This window comes from Arachis stenosperma, chromosome 10, assembly GCF_014773155.1.
Source record: "Arachis stenosperma cultivar V10309 chromosome 10, arast.V10309.gnm1.PFL2, whole genome shotgun sequence".
Classification (NCBI taxonomy): Eukaryota; Viridiplantae; Streptophyta; class Magnoliopsida; order Fabales; family Fabaceae; genus Arachis; species Arachis stenosperma.
Genome location: NC_080386.1, coordinates 97,862,851 through 97,876,528, shown reverse-complemented (window position 1 = coordinate 97,876,528; position 13,678 = coordinate 97,862,851). Strand labels below are relative to the sequence as shown.

The 13,678-nt window shown below is 35.0% G+C and overlaps 1 protein-coding gene and 1 pseudogene across 2 annotated transcripts; one reads left to right on the top strand and one right to left on the bottom strand.

Annotated features, from left to right (window-relative positions):
• Window positions 1-353: 353 nt before the first annotated feature.
• Window positions 354-2,165, bottom strand: LOC130955919 (60S ribosomal protein L6-1-like; annotated as a pseudogene).
• Window positions 2,166-2,366: 201 nt separating this feature from the next.
• LOC130958030 (4-hydroxybenzoate polyprenyltransferase, mitochondrial-like) lies at window positions 2,367-7,531 on the top strand. 2 transcript variants are annotated; one of them, XM_057884909.1, is made up of 10 exons: window positions 2,367-2,430; window positions 3,323-3,987; window positions 4,782-4,917; window positions 5,438-5,559; window positions 5,681-5,750; window positions 5,854-6,003; window positions 6,231-6,366; window positions 6,485-6,581; window positions 6,918-7,001; window positions 7,475-7,531. In XM_057884909.1, exons 2-9 carry the CDS (start codon window positions 3,554-3,556, stop codon window positions 6,982-6,984), a joined length of 1,212 nt encoding a protein of 403 aa, XP_057740892.1. In that variant the 5' UTR covers window positions 2,367-2,430; window positions 3,323-3,553; the 3' UTR covers window positions 6,985-7,001; window positions 7,475-7,531. The 2 variants fall into 2 exon arrangements, with proteins under 2 accessions (XP_057740892.1, XP_057740891.1); XM_057884908.1 differs by lacking the exon at window positions 7,475-7,531 and having other exon boundaries at window positions 6,918-7,261.
• Window positions 7,532-13,678: the final 6,147 nt, after the last annotated feature.

Here is a 13,678-nt window from a genome sequence, read left to right as displayed (position 1 = left end):
AACAGTGGAAGTAGCAAAAATCCATATCGAAAAAACAAGAAGGAATCACCTTTTCTTCTATATAAGTGGCCAAAAATCGAGCAACTACTTTGTCATAAGGATTGAAGGGGCATTATCAGTGGACTAAGTCTGATCAATGTATTCAACTATGATGAAAGAGTGATAGATGGGCTTGGCATGGTGGATTAGAACAGGGACCTAGCATACAGAGGATAAGACATGCAAAGACGGTCACTCTTGGGATTGAAAGTTTCTTCAAAGTATCCATTTTCAATGGACTTGATACTGATAGCAATCTTCACCCTTCAAGGCATGCATAAAAATAAATACATGCATACTTAAACTATTGGGGTAGTAGGTACCTACGCATGCATAATATATATATACACGTCATGAGTTTAATTGTTTACGATTTGAACGTTTTGTGAATTAAACTTAAGGACGTCATTGTTGCAACGAACGAGTCAAATCCTATGTTTTCTTTGTAACTACGCCAACACTAGAAAATGAAAAAGAATCATTTCAAAATCAATGAGAAGATCTTCTATCCGTTTCCTTTTACTATGCCAACTTTGAAGCCTAAAAATCATCAAATGAATTCCCACAAATGCAAAATTGAAGACAAAATCGCTGGACCAATCTGTTGATAAGTAACAACATAAAAAACACATCCGCAAATGTCTATTATCAAAAGACAACAATTAGATCCAAGTCTTAACACAAAATAGAATATCAAAAGAAATTCTAAGACTCAGTTTTTCTCTAGAAGACTAATTCATGAGGCTTCTGGCCTTGCTTCAAAGAAAACCTAGCACCAAGGTAAAACTTTAAGTCTGGAACACTCTCGATGGCTTTTATCAAAGCAGCATCAACAGTCTTCTGGTCATCCTTCTTGTCTTGAGGGAGGGTCTTCTTCTCCTATATTTGAAACAAGATAGCACATGAGCAAATGCTGATAAAAACTACAAGTGCCAGAAAGACAAATAAACAAGAAATTTATACAAACTAACCTCCTTCTCGGACTCAAAGAACTCGCCTTCTCCCTTCTTTTTCTTTTTCTGGACTTCCTTTGAAAAGTATTTGTCATCGAATTTCTCCACATTACAAGCAGACACATCTACTTTGGTTGATGTGGCAATAACATACGACTGATTCACACGTCTCAACAGAACTCCATTAATCTTGAAGGGTCCTGAGGAAACATGATACATAAGACCAGAGGAGAGAGGAACTTCATTAATCTGGTAGCTTCTTCGGAGACAAGTTATACACAACATAATGGAAAGCAATATCAAAAGAGAAAATGTTGTCTATGCGTTGAAATCCGAAGCTTAAAACTGCAATGGACAACTTAATTCAAGCACTTACGTGATAGCACTAAAAAAAAGAGAAAAAAAAGGCTTATCAAGTAAAATCCGAATAAACAGAAATACTCGCCCGCAACAAAAACACAAAGCCAATGTTCAATATGATTTAAAACACTATTTTTCACCATAAATCCGAGACAATAACATAAACAGAAACTTCACTGAGGATAATGAGCAAGAGTTACCAGACACAAGAAGCAGCCCAGAAGGAAGCTGCTTGAGGAACACAACTCTTTTCCCTTTGAATCTTCCAGCAAGAAGAATCAGCACTGTCCCAGGAGTAATGCTAGCCCTGAAAACATGACAAAATAAAATTGAAACATTTAAGATCAATTGGATCAATAATCTAACCCTAAGATAGGTCAATCAATTACAAAAATAGTAAAATTAGATAGCCAAGAATGCCACCATCCCAATCTAGATCCTCATTTCAGATCAAGAATTTTGTTTATCACATTTGACATCAAAAATTAGATAAAAAGAACAGACTTGAGTTTGGTGGGTTTGGGTTTGTGCTTGTTGACAAGGGGAGTCCTGACATCTTCAGCAGGGTAGAACTTAGGGGGTTTTTGAGCGAGGGCTTGGGGATTAGGCTGGGTTCATGGAGGGGGAACTTGCCACCGTTTTTAGCCTTAATGTCCCACAAACCCCTCTTGTGGTACATATGGGACCGAGATTACTTCCCGATCCCCCACACCAGTTCAGGGTTCCTGCCGACCTTCCTTGCTGCTCTCTGCTTCGGTGCCATTCCTCTCTTTCTTCACTCAGCTGCAACGCTTCCTTCTCCTCCCACAAAATCCTAATTCTACTTCCTTTGCTTTTATCAATGATCTTAGGAAATATATTGCGCTGTGCCTTACCAGCGCTTACCCTTGTAGACACATAAACCCAATAACTAGGCCCACCTTATTTTTATTGCCTTGTTTACATCGTAGCTCGGCCCAAATTCGAGTCCAAAATAAAAAACTAATGTAGTTATATTATACTTCAACCGGGCTTCATTAACCTTTCTTCTCTCTTTCTTGCTCTACAAGAAAGAAGAGCCTTCAATTCATATTCACAGGTCAAATTTACCAGAATTCACAATTTCTTCTTGTTGTTGTTCCAATTGTTTTGAATATGGTAGAAATGTTTTTGAATATAATGAATGGGTTGTTAGATAGGATATCGTGTTTCAATTTGTAGCTACACTATTAGTGATGCGTGCCACATGTTTGATCAAAGTTCTTAGTGAGTACTAGAAAATATGCTGCTTTTCTATTTTATTTTATTTGTTGATATGTATATATAAAATTACTAATTAAATATATTTGAATTACTGCGAGCTTATTGGTTATATATATAAAAGAAAATGTAGGTCTTTGATCTTTGTACTCTCTTTCATTTCATGCTCTGGCTCTATCACCTACATGTGTTCTTTTGTATGAGGAAAAAAGGAGATAGAAATGGAAACAAACAAAAGAAACATGTTTTCAAGAACTGAAGAAATGAAATGATTATTTAGAATTGAGTATAGAGAGTGGAAATAGAATATGTTTCCACAAACAACCATACCCTTAGATTGCCCCTTTTCTTCATTTACATTTTCTTTAACACCAAACATAGTTTATTTTGGGAAGATCAATTTTTTCCACTTATAATATTGATATCCTAGAGATGCATCAAACATTACATGAACATTAACTTGCATATTAGACTGTTTTAGTAACTGAAACATAATGTTTTCCCATCATTTGGCTATTTAGGCCCAACTTACATTCTTATGTTTGAATGTTATCTTATTTTGAAGCAAATGATTTCATGTGGTACTCTATAATTTAGTTGATGAAGAAATTATTAAAATGTCATGTTAAAATTTTTGAATCCTTCTAGTGGTAATTAGTTTAGTTTGGTGCATTCTATTATTATTGAAGAATTTGAAAATGTTCTTGAAGCTCTATTGTTTTTGTTTTCAGGATTTTGTAAGTTCAATGATTTCTGAATGAAGGCTCACCCCTACATGAAGAGTGATATCAAAGAGTTGGATAAGCTTTTTTTACTTAATATCTAGTCAAGATGTGGGTCTAAAAGTTTAATATAACACTGTATTTTTGTTGCTCCTCCTCCAACCGAATGCTTACAAGCCTTTGAAATGAGTAACAACAAAGAGACTATCTTCCCCCTAACTTGTTTGCTTTTAAGGAAAAATGGCATCAACTTTGATCTATCGTGCTTCACGTAGGTTTCTCAAATATTCTTTCCCTTCTTCGGGCCTCTCCATACAATATCATTCCCCTTCCATCTTCAGTCCTTTAATCTACACTGGACCATCTATAAGCATAAACCACAACTTCTATCCTTCACTCTGTCTATTTGGACAATCCCACCATCAGGATTCTAAATTTGAAGATTTTAAAACTGTTCGATCTCTCTCAAATTTTCAGCTTGTTCAGCACATCTCTACATCACCTTCTTGTTTAAAAGAGGGGTCAAAGGGAAATAAGAATCAAAGTGGCAATGTGAGTAAAGCAAATATCTCTTGGATCGATTTGTACTTGCCTAGGCAGGTTCAACCCTATGCACAGCTTGCTCGCCTAGATAGGCCCATTGGGACATGGTTGCTTCTATGGCCTTGTATGTGGTAAGTGTTCTATTTAGTTGGCCTATGGGTAAATGCCTTGTTGTCTACAAACAAGGACAGTCCAGTAATTTTATAATATGAAATTGATTGCTAATTGGAAATATATATGTTACACTCTTTGAAATAGTAAGGAATGAAGAAATTTTAAAAGAAATGATCATTCTATCGATTTGTAATTTTGTTCGTACAAGTTAATTTATGGTAACTTGGTTATTGAGTCTAAATTAGTATTCTTTATCTTCTTATTTAAGTCCACAAGATTAGATAAGTTAAAATTGTTATTTGTTTATCGTTAGTACTATAAGTAGTTAAGCACCATCCGTACCATACATATCCACAAGAAAAACCTTGCCTTTCTTGTTCGTTATTTCTGTCCTAAAACCAGTCCAAGCTGCACCCCTTGAATCTTTCCTACTGCATCTGCATACATATGTATGGATGTACCCAAGGGTTGTGTTATGCAGTCAACTATGAATCTTTATGGCATGGATGGTAGAACTTTGTGTATATCTTCAAACATAATACATTTTATTTTGTTTTACCTTTTCTTAGTATTTTCTGTAAAGTGCTTCACTTACAACTTTAACAAAGCCATCTATTCATGTTGACAGAAAATAATATGAATTGAAAATATAGTTTTTTTGTGTAGACCAGCGAGAGGTGTTGCCTTTTCTATATTACATCATGCCTGGAAGTTGTTTCTCTCTCTTTTATGCATTCCACTTTCTAAATTCATTCTTGTTCTATTTTATTTAATAACTTATTTATTTTATGTTTCTAATTTCGATGCTTAGGTCAATTATGTTGGCTGCAACTCCAGGACAGCAGCCTGATTTTAAAATGTTGGCATTGTTTGGATGTGGGGCTTTGCTTTTGAGGGGTGCTGGGTGTACTATTAATGATCTCCTTGATCGTGACATTGATACAAAGGTAAATAGTTTTCTTTTATATTTTTATGTATTGAGAGATACTGAAATCGTTATTTCATGTTGTAAATTAATTTTTCACAAGTACATGTTATTAGCATAGTGTGAATGTTTAACTTTTATTATACATTTGATTTAAGTTAAAAACAATAATTTGAAAGCTTAGTCATGCCAAGTCTAGTGCCTTGGTACTTCACATGGCCTGTAAGTTCATGTCTTTTGCATTTGAAGATTTTTCTTTTTACTTTTTCTGGTTCATTTTCACCCTCCCTGCCCTATTTCTAATATGATTCAAAATATAAATCTATCAATTTACTTGCATGAAACATCCCTTCGATTTTATTCCTATGACATCACATTTCTTATTTTGTTTTAATGTATTGAACATGAGATTTTATTTGATTTTCATACCTACCTTGGGCATTTTTCAGAACCCATTAAGCATTTTTTACTTTTTTGGGTTCAACATAGCTGATAGTAGATTTAATATTCTGAATGATACTATACATAATTGTATGATGCAGGTAGAACGAACAAAGTCAAGGCCTATGGCAAGTGGTCTTTTGACACCATTTCAGGGACTTTGTTTTCTTGGTATTCAGTTAACTTTGGGTCTTGGGATTCTTCTGCAACTGAATTATTATAGGTCAGTGTTAACTTTGAATAGCTGAGCCTGTGATCATTATTACATCTACATGACTACGTCAAGTGTGAAAATTTGAGTATTGCCAAAATGTTGAATGTTGTGATTTGTGATCTTTTTGCAGCCGTGTTCTAGGTGCCTCATCCTTGTTGCTTGTCTTTTCTTATCCCCTCATGAAGAGGTTTACATTTTGGGTAATGAATTTCCTCAATTTTAGTCTCTTCTGAAATATTTTATTGTTATCTTTGACATACAATCTTATTATGCTTTTTATGGCACTCGTAAATTTTTGGTTAGCCCCAGGCCTATCTCGGGTTGACCTTTAATTGGGGCGCTTTGTTAGGATGGGCAGCAATTAGAGGAAGTCTAGATCCAAGAATAGTGCTACCTCTTTATGCCTCTAGAGTTTTTTGGATACTTGTTTATGATACAATCTATGCTCACCAGGTAAAATCAACATTACTTCCTGAAGGTTTTTCTCCTCTGTCCTGCTATTTAATTGCTGCATGATACATCCCGGTGTGGGGTGATTATCTTGACTCCAATAGTTCAGTGTGTTATGAAACAAACCATACAATGATAGACTACTTGCTACCTTCCAATACAAATTATATAATTAAAGCATTGTAATCAAAGTTCTTGGTCTATGCGTATATTTATAACCTTGCATTCAGGATAAAGAAGATGAACTGAAAGTGGGAGTTAAGTCAACTGCTTTGCACTTTGGTGATTCTACAAAGGAGTGGATTACTGGGTTTGGGATTGCATGCCTTGGTGGTCTTATCCTCAGTGGCTATAATGCTGAAATAGGTATGTCTTATGAGTTATGACCCATTTTATGTTCTCTCTGTTTCGAGTTTTTAGAACTATATTTGGATTTCAATGGTTGTTTTCTTGTTCAACCTTCTGATTAATATTTGTGGGGCAGGCTGGCCATATTATGCATTTCTGGCAGCTGCATCTAGACAACTAGGCTGGCAAATATGGACAGTTGACCTCTCATCACGTGCTGATTGCAATTACAAGTATGTTTTGGAAGTTTTTGTTTAAAGTTCACCCAGAAAAGGGATTGTTGCATAAATCCATGTATTAAATTTCATTTTCACTTTCATATGGCTTTACTGCAAGCACTTGATGATATATTTATATGTCCTCAGACCTCAACAGATAGAAATCCCCTAAAATTCAGTGATTGTTCAATTTCTTTATTGATTACTCTTTCAATGTTATATTGATGGTTTCAGAAACCTATGATGCATCCACATGTTCATTAGTTTACCATAAAACATTTAGTTCTACACTTCTAACCTCTCAATGTTGAACTCAATGAACTGACTTTTGTACCTTTTGCTTGCATCCAGATTTAATTCAAACAAGTGGTTCGGAGCTATCATATTTGGTGGAATCCTAGCTGGAAAACTTGTATAATAGGGGTAGTTTATCTGGTTGAGTAGTTTATTCTTTTATCTTATAATAACTTATCAAATTTGCATGAGTTGTACCAATTGTCATGAGTCATCAGTCATCGCCTTAGGATACTGTATGATTTTACTTCCTTACCACATATAACAATTTTTTGCCTCCAAGAAAAAGTTAATGTTCGTTTTATTATTTCTTTTGAACCAAGTGTTGTGATTCTGAAAAACTATCTGGAGTGTGCTCAAGGAATGGAGCAGCTTTCCTCCAATACACTATCATCATTACTTTTCAACAAATCCAATGTTAACCAAGTAATGTTGGGATTTTTTTTTGCGACTAAATGTTGGGAAATGGTTGAATTGGAATAGCTAACACTTATATTGGACTCGAAGGGAAATGCTTAATGACAGTTGATCAATGGTTAACTAGTTGAGGTACTTGATTACCTTATCGTTACAAGGTAAATAACTTCTACTTATTATTATTATTGTGTTAGCAGGGCATTTTTCATGAAGGAAAAATTAGTCATCGAAAAACCAAAAATTCAACAGACGAGAGACAAGGTTGAATGCCATTAGAAGGTACATGGTTTCTTGGTATTCATGTTGTAATTTTAGTAGTTTGAAATCTTAAACCAACGGTGTGCCAATGTTGAATATTTGACTGTACATGATGCATTGTTGTTTCATCCAATCTAAGGAGTAAGTCTATGATCCTAAGTTCAGATCATTCTAAGCATCTTGCATTTTTAATTTGGTGGATTATGAAGCTTCCTCTTGGTGATTTATCTTTATAGGACACTAGTTTAGTAGTTGAAATCATACTTAGGATATATTTGATTGCAGGTAAAACTGGAGTAGAAATTTTCATGGATGAATTTGATATGTGAAATTGCACATGGACTTCATCCTTGAAAATTTCACCCCATTTTTACTTACAACTAAACATACTCTTCAGGTGTGGTTGTCTGTTGAGGGAAAGGAAGGGAAGGAAATGGTTTGAAGGATAGAATGGAGTTATATCAAGTTCCTCTATCCTCTCTTTTTCTTCAAAATCTCAACTCACAAACACACTATTAGTGAGAAGGAAGAGGAGAAGAGAAAATGTTGGGACATTCAAGTTCAACTGCCAAGACTGATTATGAAAGGCAGAGAAAAATGTGACTAACTTATTCACACTTTGTTATCGCCTGAACTGAAAGGTTCGAACACATGTTGCTGTAAAAGGCCAACTATGCAGAAGAAGAATATCTATGCAAAATATTTCCTACTCCTACCAGTTTTTCCCTCTGAACCCCTAGACTTCCTACTCGATTTTTGGTGCTTTCCGCCACCTTTGGAGAGGGAGGTCAAGAATGTTATTCCATTTCCTCCTTTATCAATCATGCCTTGTTTCATGAACATCTGCTCCTTTTCTAACTCATTTAGCCTCATCCTCATCCTCGAAATCTCCAGCTTCAGCTCCTGGTTCTCTCCTTGCAGAGAAGCATAGTTATCTCTTGGGGACATGGCAGTACTTGGAATGCCACTGCTTATTCTCTGTGATAGTAGGCCATCTCTTGAACTCCCTGACACTGCATTCTTCAACTGTAGTTGCTCACAGTACAGGACTTGCACCACCATCTGCAGTGGAAGTCTATCATTTTGTGATGGCTTTGTTAAAATTGTGTTGAAAATTTTGTTAATCTTAGTTAAATCTTGTTAATTTTTGTTAAAGCTTGTTAATTTTTATGCTAACATAAATTGAGTTTTGTTGGTTTGAGTGTTAGATAATCAAAATATAGATGTTAATAACTTATGATTATGCTAGTAGTTTCTTCCGAGTTGGTTCCATAATACTTGCCATTCATGATGCGAGTGATGTATTCATGGAAATCAATTCTAAATTTCCAGATTAAAGGGCTCTTGGTTATGGCTGTATGGCTCTGATTTATTGCTACTTAAACATGGGACTTATGTTCAAACGGAAAACGTAAGAGATGATTGCTAAACTGTATTCTGAAGTGTGTTATAACAAAAATAGTTGTAGCAACTTTTCTACTTGTAAGGAATCGTGATATTATTAGGAAAATTTGCAAGTTTTACATGATATATCATCCAAAGAGTAGATAAAAGTGATGCAACCATGATGAGAGAAAAGTTGATATAAACAACATCCTCTTCTTGGGCCCAGTTTGGGAAAACTTTTTAAATAAACGTTTTTAAAAAAGGAGTTTTAAATATAGGAATTCTTATTAATAGTAGCTTATAAATAAATTATTTTGTATTTGGTTTTTTAGTTATAGAAATACTTATTTTAAAATTGCAGCGTTTGGATAAATGATCAAAAAATATAATTTTTTTTACATAGAGAACGATGATAACAAATACCTTTCAATATTAAATGTTGATTTTACATAACTTAACCAGTGACATTTTATACCATACACAATGTTATATACAAATTTAAAAATAAAAATATAATGGTAGAATGATAAAAAAAAATCCTGGAAGGAACATAAATAGTGTTGGAGGGTTAGTAATTTTAAGAGATGAAACATTGCATAAAAATGGTGGTGCAAGGCAATACTTCTAGCAAATGGAACATGATCAATATTTTCAGTAGAAACAGTAAATATTTTTCACAGTCAAGAATGAAGGTAGCATAATGGTCTCTTTTATTTTGATGGGAATGATAAAATAATTTCTAAAGAAGAAATCATATTTTTCTACTTCTTCAAAAGCTCTTAGTTAACATTTTGAGAAGTTAAATGCATTTTTTAAAAATGGTATCAAGCACATGTAATATAACTTTTTATAATTCAAAAGTAAAAAAAAATAGTAGCTTTTGTTGAGTTTGAGTTTTGAATTGTAATATCTAGTTTTATTGTTTCGGTATATAAACATACTCTCATAACAATGTTGTGTCGTCATTGTGAAGTGTTTTATTGGCCAAATTTCAACTAAGTCAAATATGCGTGCTTCTCTTTTCAATGACGTCGTCATCACTTCTTCGTCATTATGCTTTTTCTTCTGCACGCTTCTTCTTCAACAATATTGTCATTGTTATCTTCTTCTTTTCTTATTCTTGTTCTTATCCTTCTCTTGATCTTCTTCAACAACATCGTTGTCATTATTGTCGTCTTCATCTTTTTCTTTTAATTTCTTATATATGTTAAAAAAGTTAGAGGTTTAGTGCACATAAATTTTGATGCATAGCACTAAAATGTTGGAACACAGCACAACTTTTTAAAAGATTGTATGTCCATAACATTGACACCCAACCAACAAAAATACGTATAATTCATGAATTTTGATGTGCGGCACAATAATTTTTTAAGGACTATATGTCAAAAATATTGACACCCAACTAACAAAATACATACAACACAAAAATTTGGTGCACATCATAGTTTTTTGTGCCTAGCACACAAAAATCTTAAAAAACCATAATTAGCTCACCCATTCAACAAATTATATTTATAACAAAAATTTATGTGCTACGTATAAAAAATTTTATTCTATGGATAAAAATGTATATGCTATGTGTAAAAATTTCTATGATATATTGATAAATTTGCGTTATGTACAAAATCTTTTGTGTCACTATAAATTTTTGTACTGAAAAATGTGAAAAAGAAAAAGCGGTAACATATTCAAGTGTTTTTTTGTTAGACTTATGCCAACTTGATTGTACTTGATTACACGTATACATGTAAATTTTAATCACTTAATTATTTTCTATTGAATTAGACAAGTTAGTAAAAGAAAATAGGGTTTAGTGGGAGTACGTACTTCGTACTTTGTACAATTTTGAAAATCGAAGATGAGTGGTGGAGTGAGCGGGGAAGAGACTTTGAGAGTGAAACACGGCGAGGCAGCCGATAATGTCGGCGGAAGAGATAACGGGGAGAACAGGGGAGGGCTTGCATCAGGGAAAAAGGAGGATCATATTTCGGGAGGGGTTTTTAAGCCTTTGAAGGTTTCTTTCAGGGAGTTGTGAGTTCTAAGATTGCTAAAACTTTTTCACTCGTTGAAACTTTGTCAGGAGATAACATTGCAGTAGTATATGGGAAGCAAGGAGATCTCTGGCCACCGAGTATAATGTTTACCCAAGACGCTAAGAATTGTTTGGCAGAACTTTATAATGATGCTATAGTGATTAAGGTGCTAGGTAAACATTATAGCTACACTGGATTGTCTCATAAACTCCGAACGGTATGACGGATTAAGGGAGGTTTTAATTTATTGGACGTGGGGTTTGACTATTTCCTTGTGAAGTTTGATGTGGCTAAGGAGCGAGAAAAGGTTCTCTTAGGAGGTCCATAAATGATTGAGGGAAATTATGTGGCAGTGAAGTCTTGGGGATCAAGAGTTCAGATAAAGTGAAAACTGTTTTGGAGCAACTTTAGTGTGGATTAGAATTACTGGATTACAAATTTGGTGCTACCAAGAAGATGCAATGCTCCGTATTGCGGCTTCAGTTGGCATCCCCGTCAAGGTTGATTTGGCAATAAAATTAGCTGAAATAGGACGATATGCTCGTGCCTGTGTTCAGATATATTTAGGATTGCTCGTGACGAAGAAGATTCTTGTTGAAGGTGTTGAATATGAGGTTGAATATGAAAGTCTTCACCTTATTTGTGACTCCTGTCTCAAGTTTGGTCATGATATGAAGGTGTGCAAGACTGACAGCAACGCGGGAGGAGGAACTAATGCCAAGGTGGTCGGAGATGTAGCAAAGCAGCCAGAAAGATTAAATTCAAAAAATCCGGTGCATGTGAAAATGGCAAGTTTCCATTTTGGCAAGAATCTTGGAGGTGAGACCGTAACTGTTGCAGTCTCAAATTTGGTGAAGAGTGATTTGCATGCTGTTCATGTAGACCATGCTCAACATGAGGATTTGGAAGGTTAGACTCAAGTGATTAGGAAAGAAAAGTATAAAATGGGTCAAAAGCCTTCTCCTAGCACCTATCAGGTCCAACAAAAAGCAAAGAAGACTCTTAACAAGGCTACCAATACTTGGACAAGGTCTAATCATCAATGTACAACACATGCTATCGGATCCAAAGTAAAATTAAGCAGGAGTATCAATATTGGAAAACCGGTTAGTGTGACTTCTTCGGGAACCCGTCACAATGTACATCATCAGCAGCAAGGTGAGACAACAAATGTCACTGTGCAAAAGCGTCCTCGCTCAAACTCTTTGCAGAATTTACCTAAAGATAAGGATAGAGATCGGCGGCGGGGGTAACGCAAGTTTTGATAGAGAAAATTGCGTTGCAACTTGAGAGTCCATTAAAGGAGGGATCATCGAAGACAGGGACATCATGTTGAGTCTCGGGTTTTGTTATTGGAGCTCCCTTTTTGCTGTTTTTTATGGATAGTTTCAATATCATAGCATAGAATGTGAGGGGTGCGTCTAACAAGATGGCCCGTGTGCATGGCAAAAATTTGGTAAGAATATATAAACCATCTTTCTTTTTTCTCTTTGAGACTCATACTATATTTAATAATTTGAAGAATTTTTAGGATAATTTGGGTTTTCATTGTGTTGGTGTTGAGAAAGCAGTAGGACACAGGGGTGGCATTTGGTTTCTCTCTTCTATTGCTAATGCTTCTTGTATGGTTACTAACCAAACTGACCAATGTATTACGGTGAAAGTGAGTTTGGGTAACTTAGTTTGGCTTTGTAGTGTAGTGTATGGGAGTCCCAAATTCGAAAAAAGAAGTATATTTTGGGATCATTTGCGTTCTATTAATTCAGGCCATAATGGACCATGGCTGGCCGTTGGTAATTTTAATGAGATTGTGGTACTAGATGAGAATACGGGTGCTTATTTTTCTTTTCACAGAGCAAGTCTATTAGCTACTACTCTAGATGATTGTGAACTCTTTGATCTTAAACTGACTGGTATGAGATATACTTTATATAGAATCGTTCAGGATGGCAGGGACTTGGCTAAAAATTTGGATAGAGCACTAGTTAATAAGACGTGGATGACAATATTTCCTTAGGGCTATTGTAAAATTCTTAGCAGGCTTCATTCTGATCATTGTCCTATTTTAGTTCGTTGTCATGGTGGCCCCAAAGTGAAAGGTTCTTGTCCTTTTAAGTTCTAGGTTGCGTTGGCAACACACCTTTCTTATAAACATGTTATTAATAAGGCTTGGAATCAAGGGTTTTGAGACGTTACTGAAAGGTTTAAGATGGTTCAACATGTTTCTTTGGACTTTAACTCAAAGGCTTTTGGAAATATTTTTGTGCAAAAAAGTAATCTGAAATATCAGATTGATCAGATTCAACGATGTTTGGAGGTTACTGATAGAGAGAATCACAATGGTTCGGAATTTTTAGCAAAACAATTTCTTCGTTGATAGCATAGTCCAAACCAACAAATAATTCTCTCAATCGAAGTTTAATTTTCAAACAATAAATAACTGAGATCAAGAGTAATTCAACATCGGGTCGTCTTTGACGATTGGATTCTTGCTAGTAAAGAATTTTATAAAAATATTATCGCATTGTAAGTATAGTTTCTAAACTAACAGAGAATCCTTTCGTGCAAAAGTTTTGGTTGTCACAAGTAACAAACCCAGTAAAATTTATAAACCGAAGTATTCAAACCTCGTGTCGTCTTCTCAAGGAATTGTAGGTAGGGGTGGCAAGCGGGGAAGCCCGCCCCGCCCCGCCCCGCTCCGCCTAGTGAGGCGGTCCCAAAATT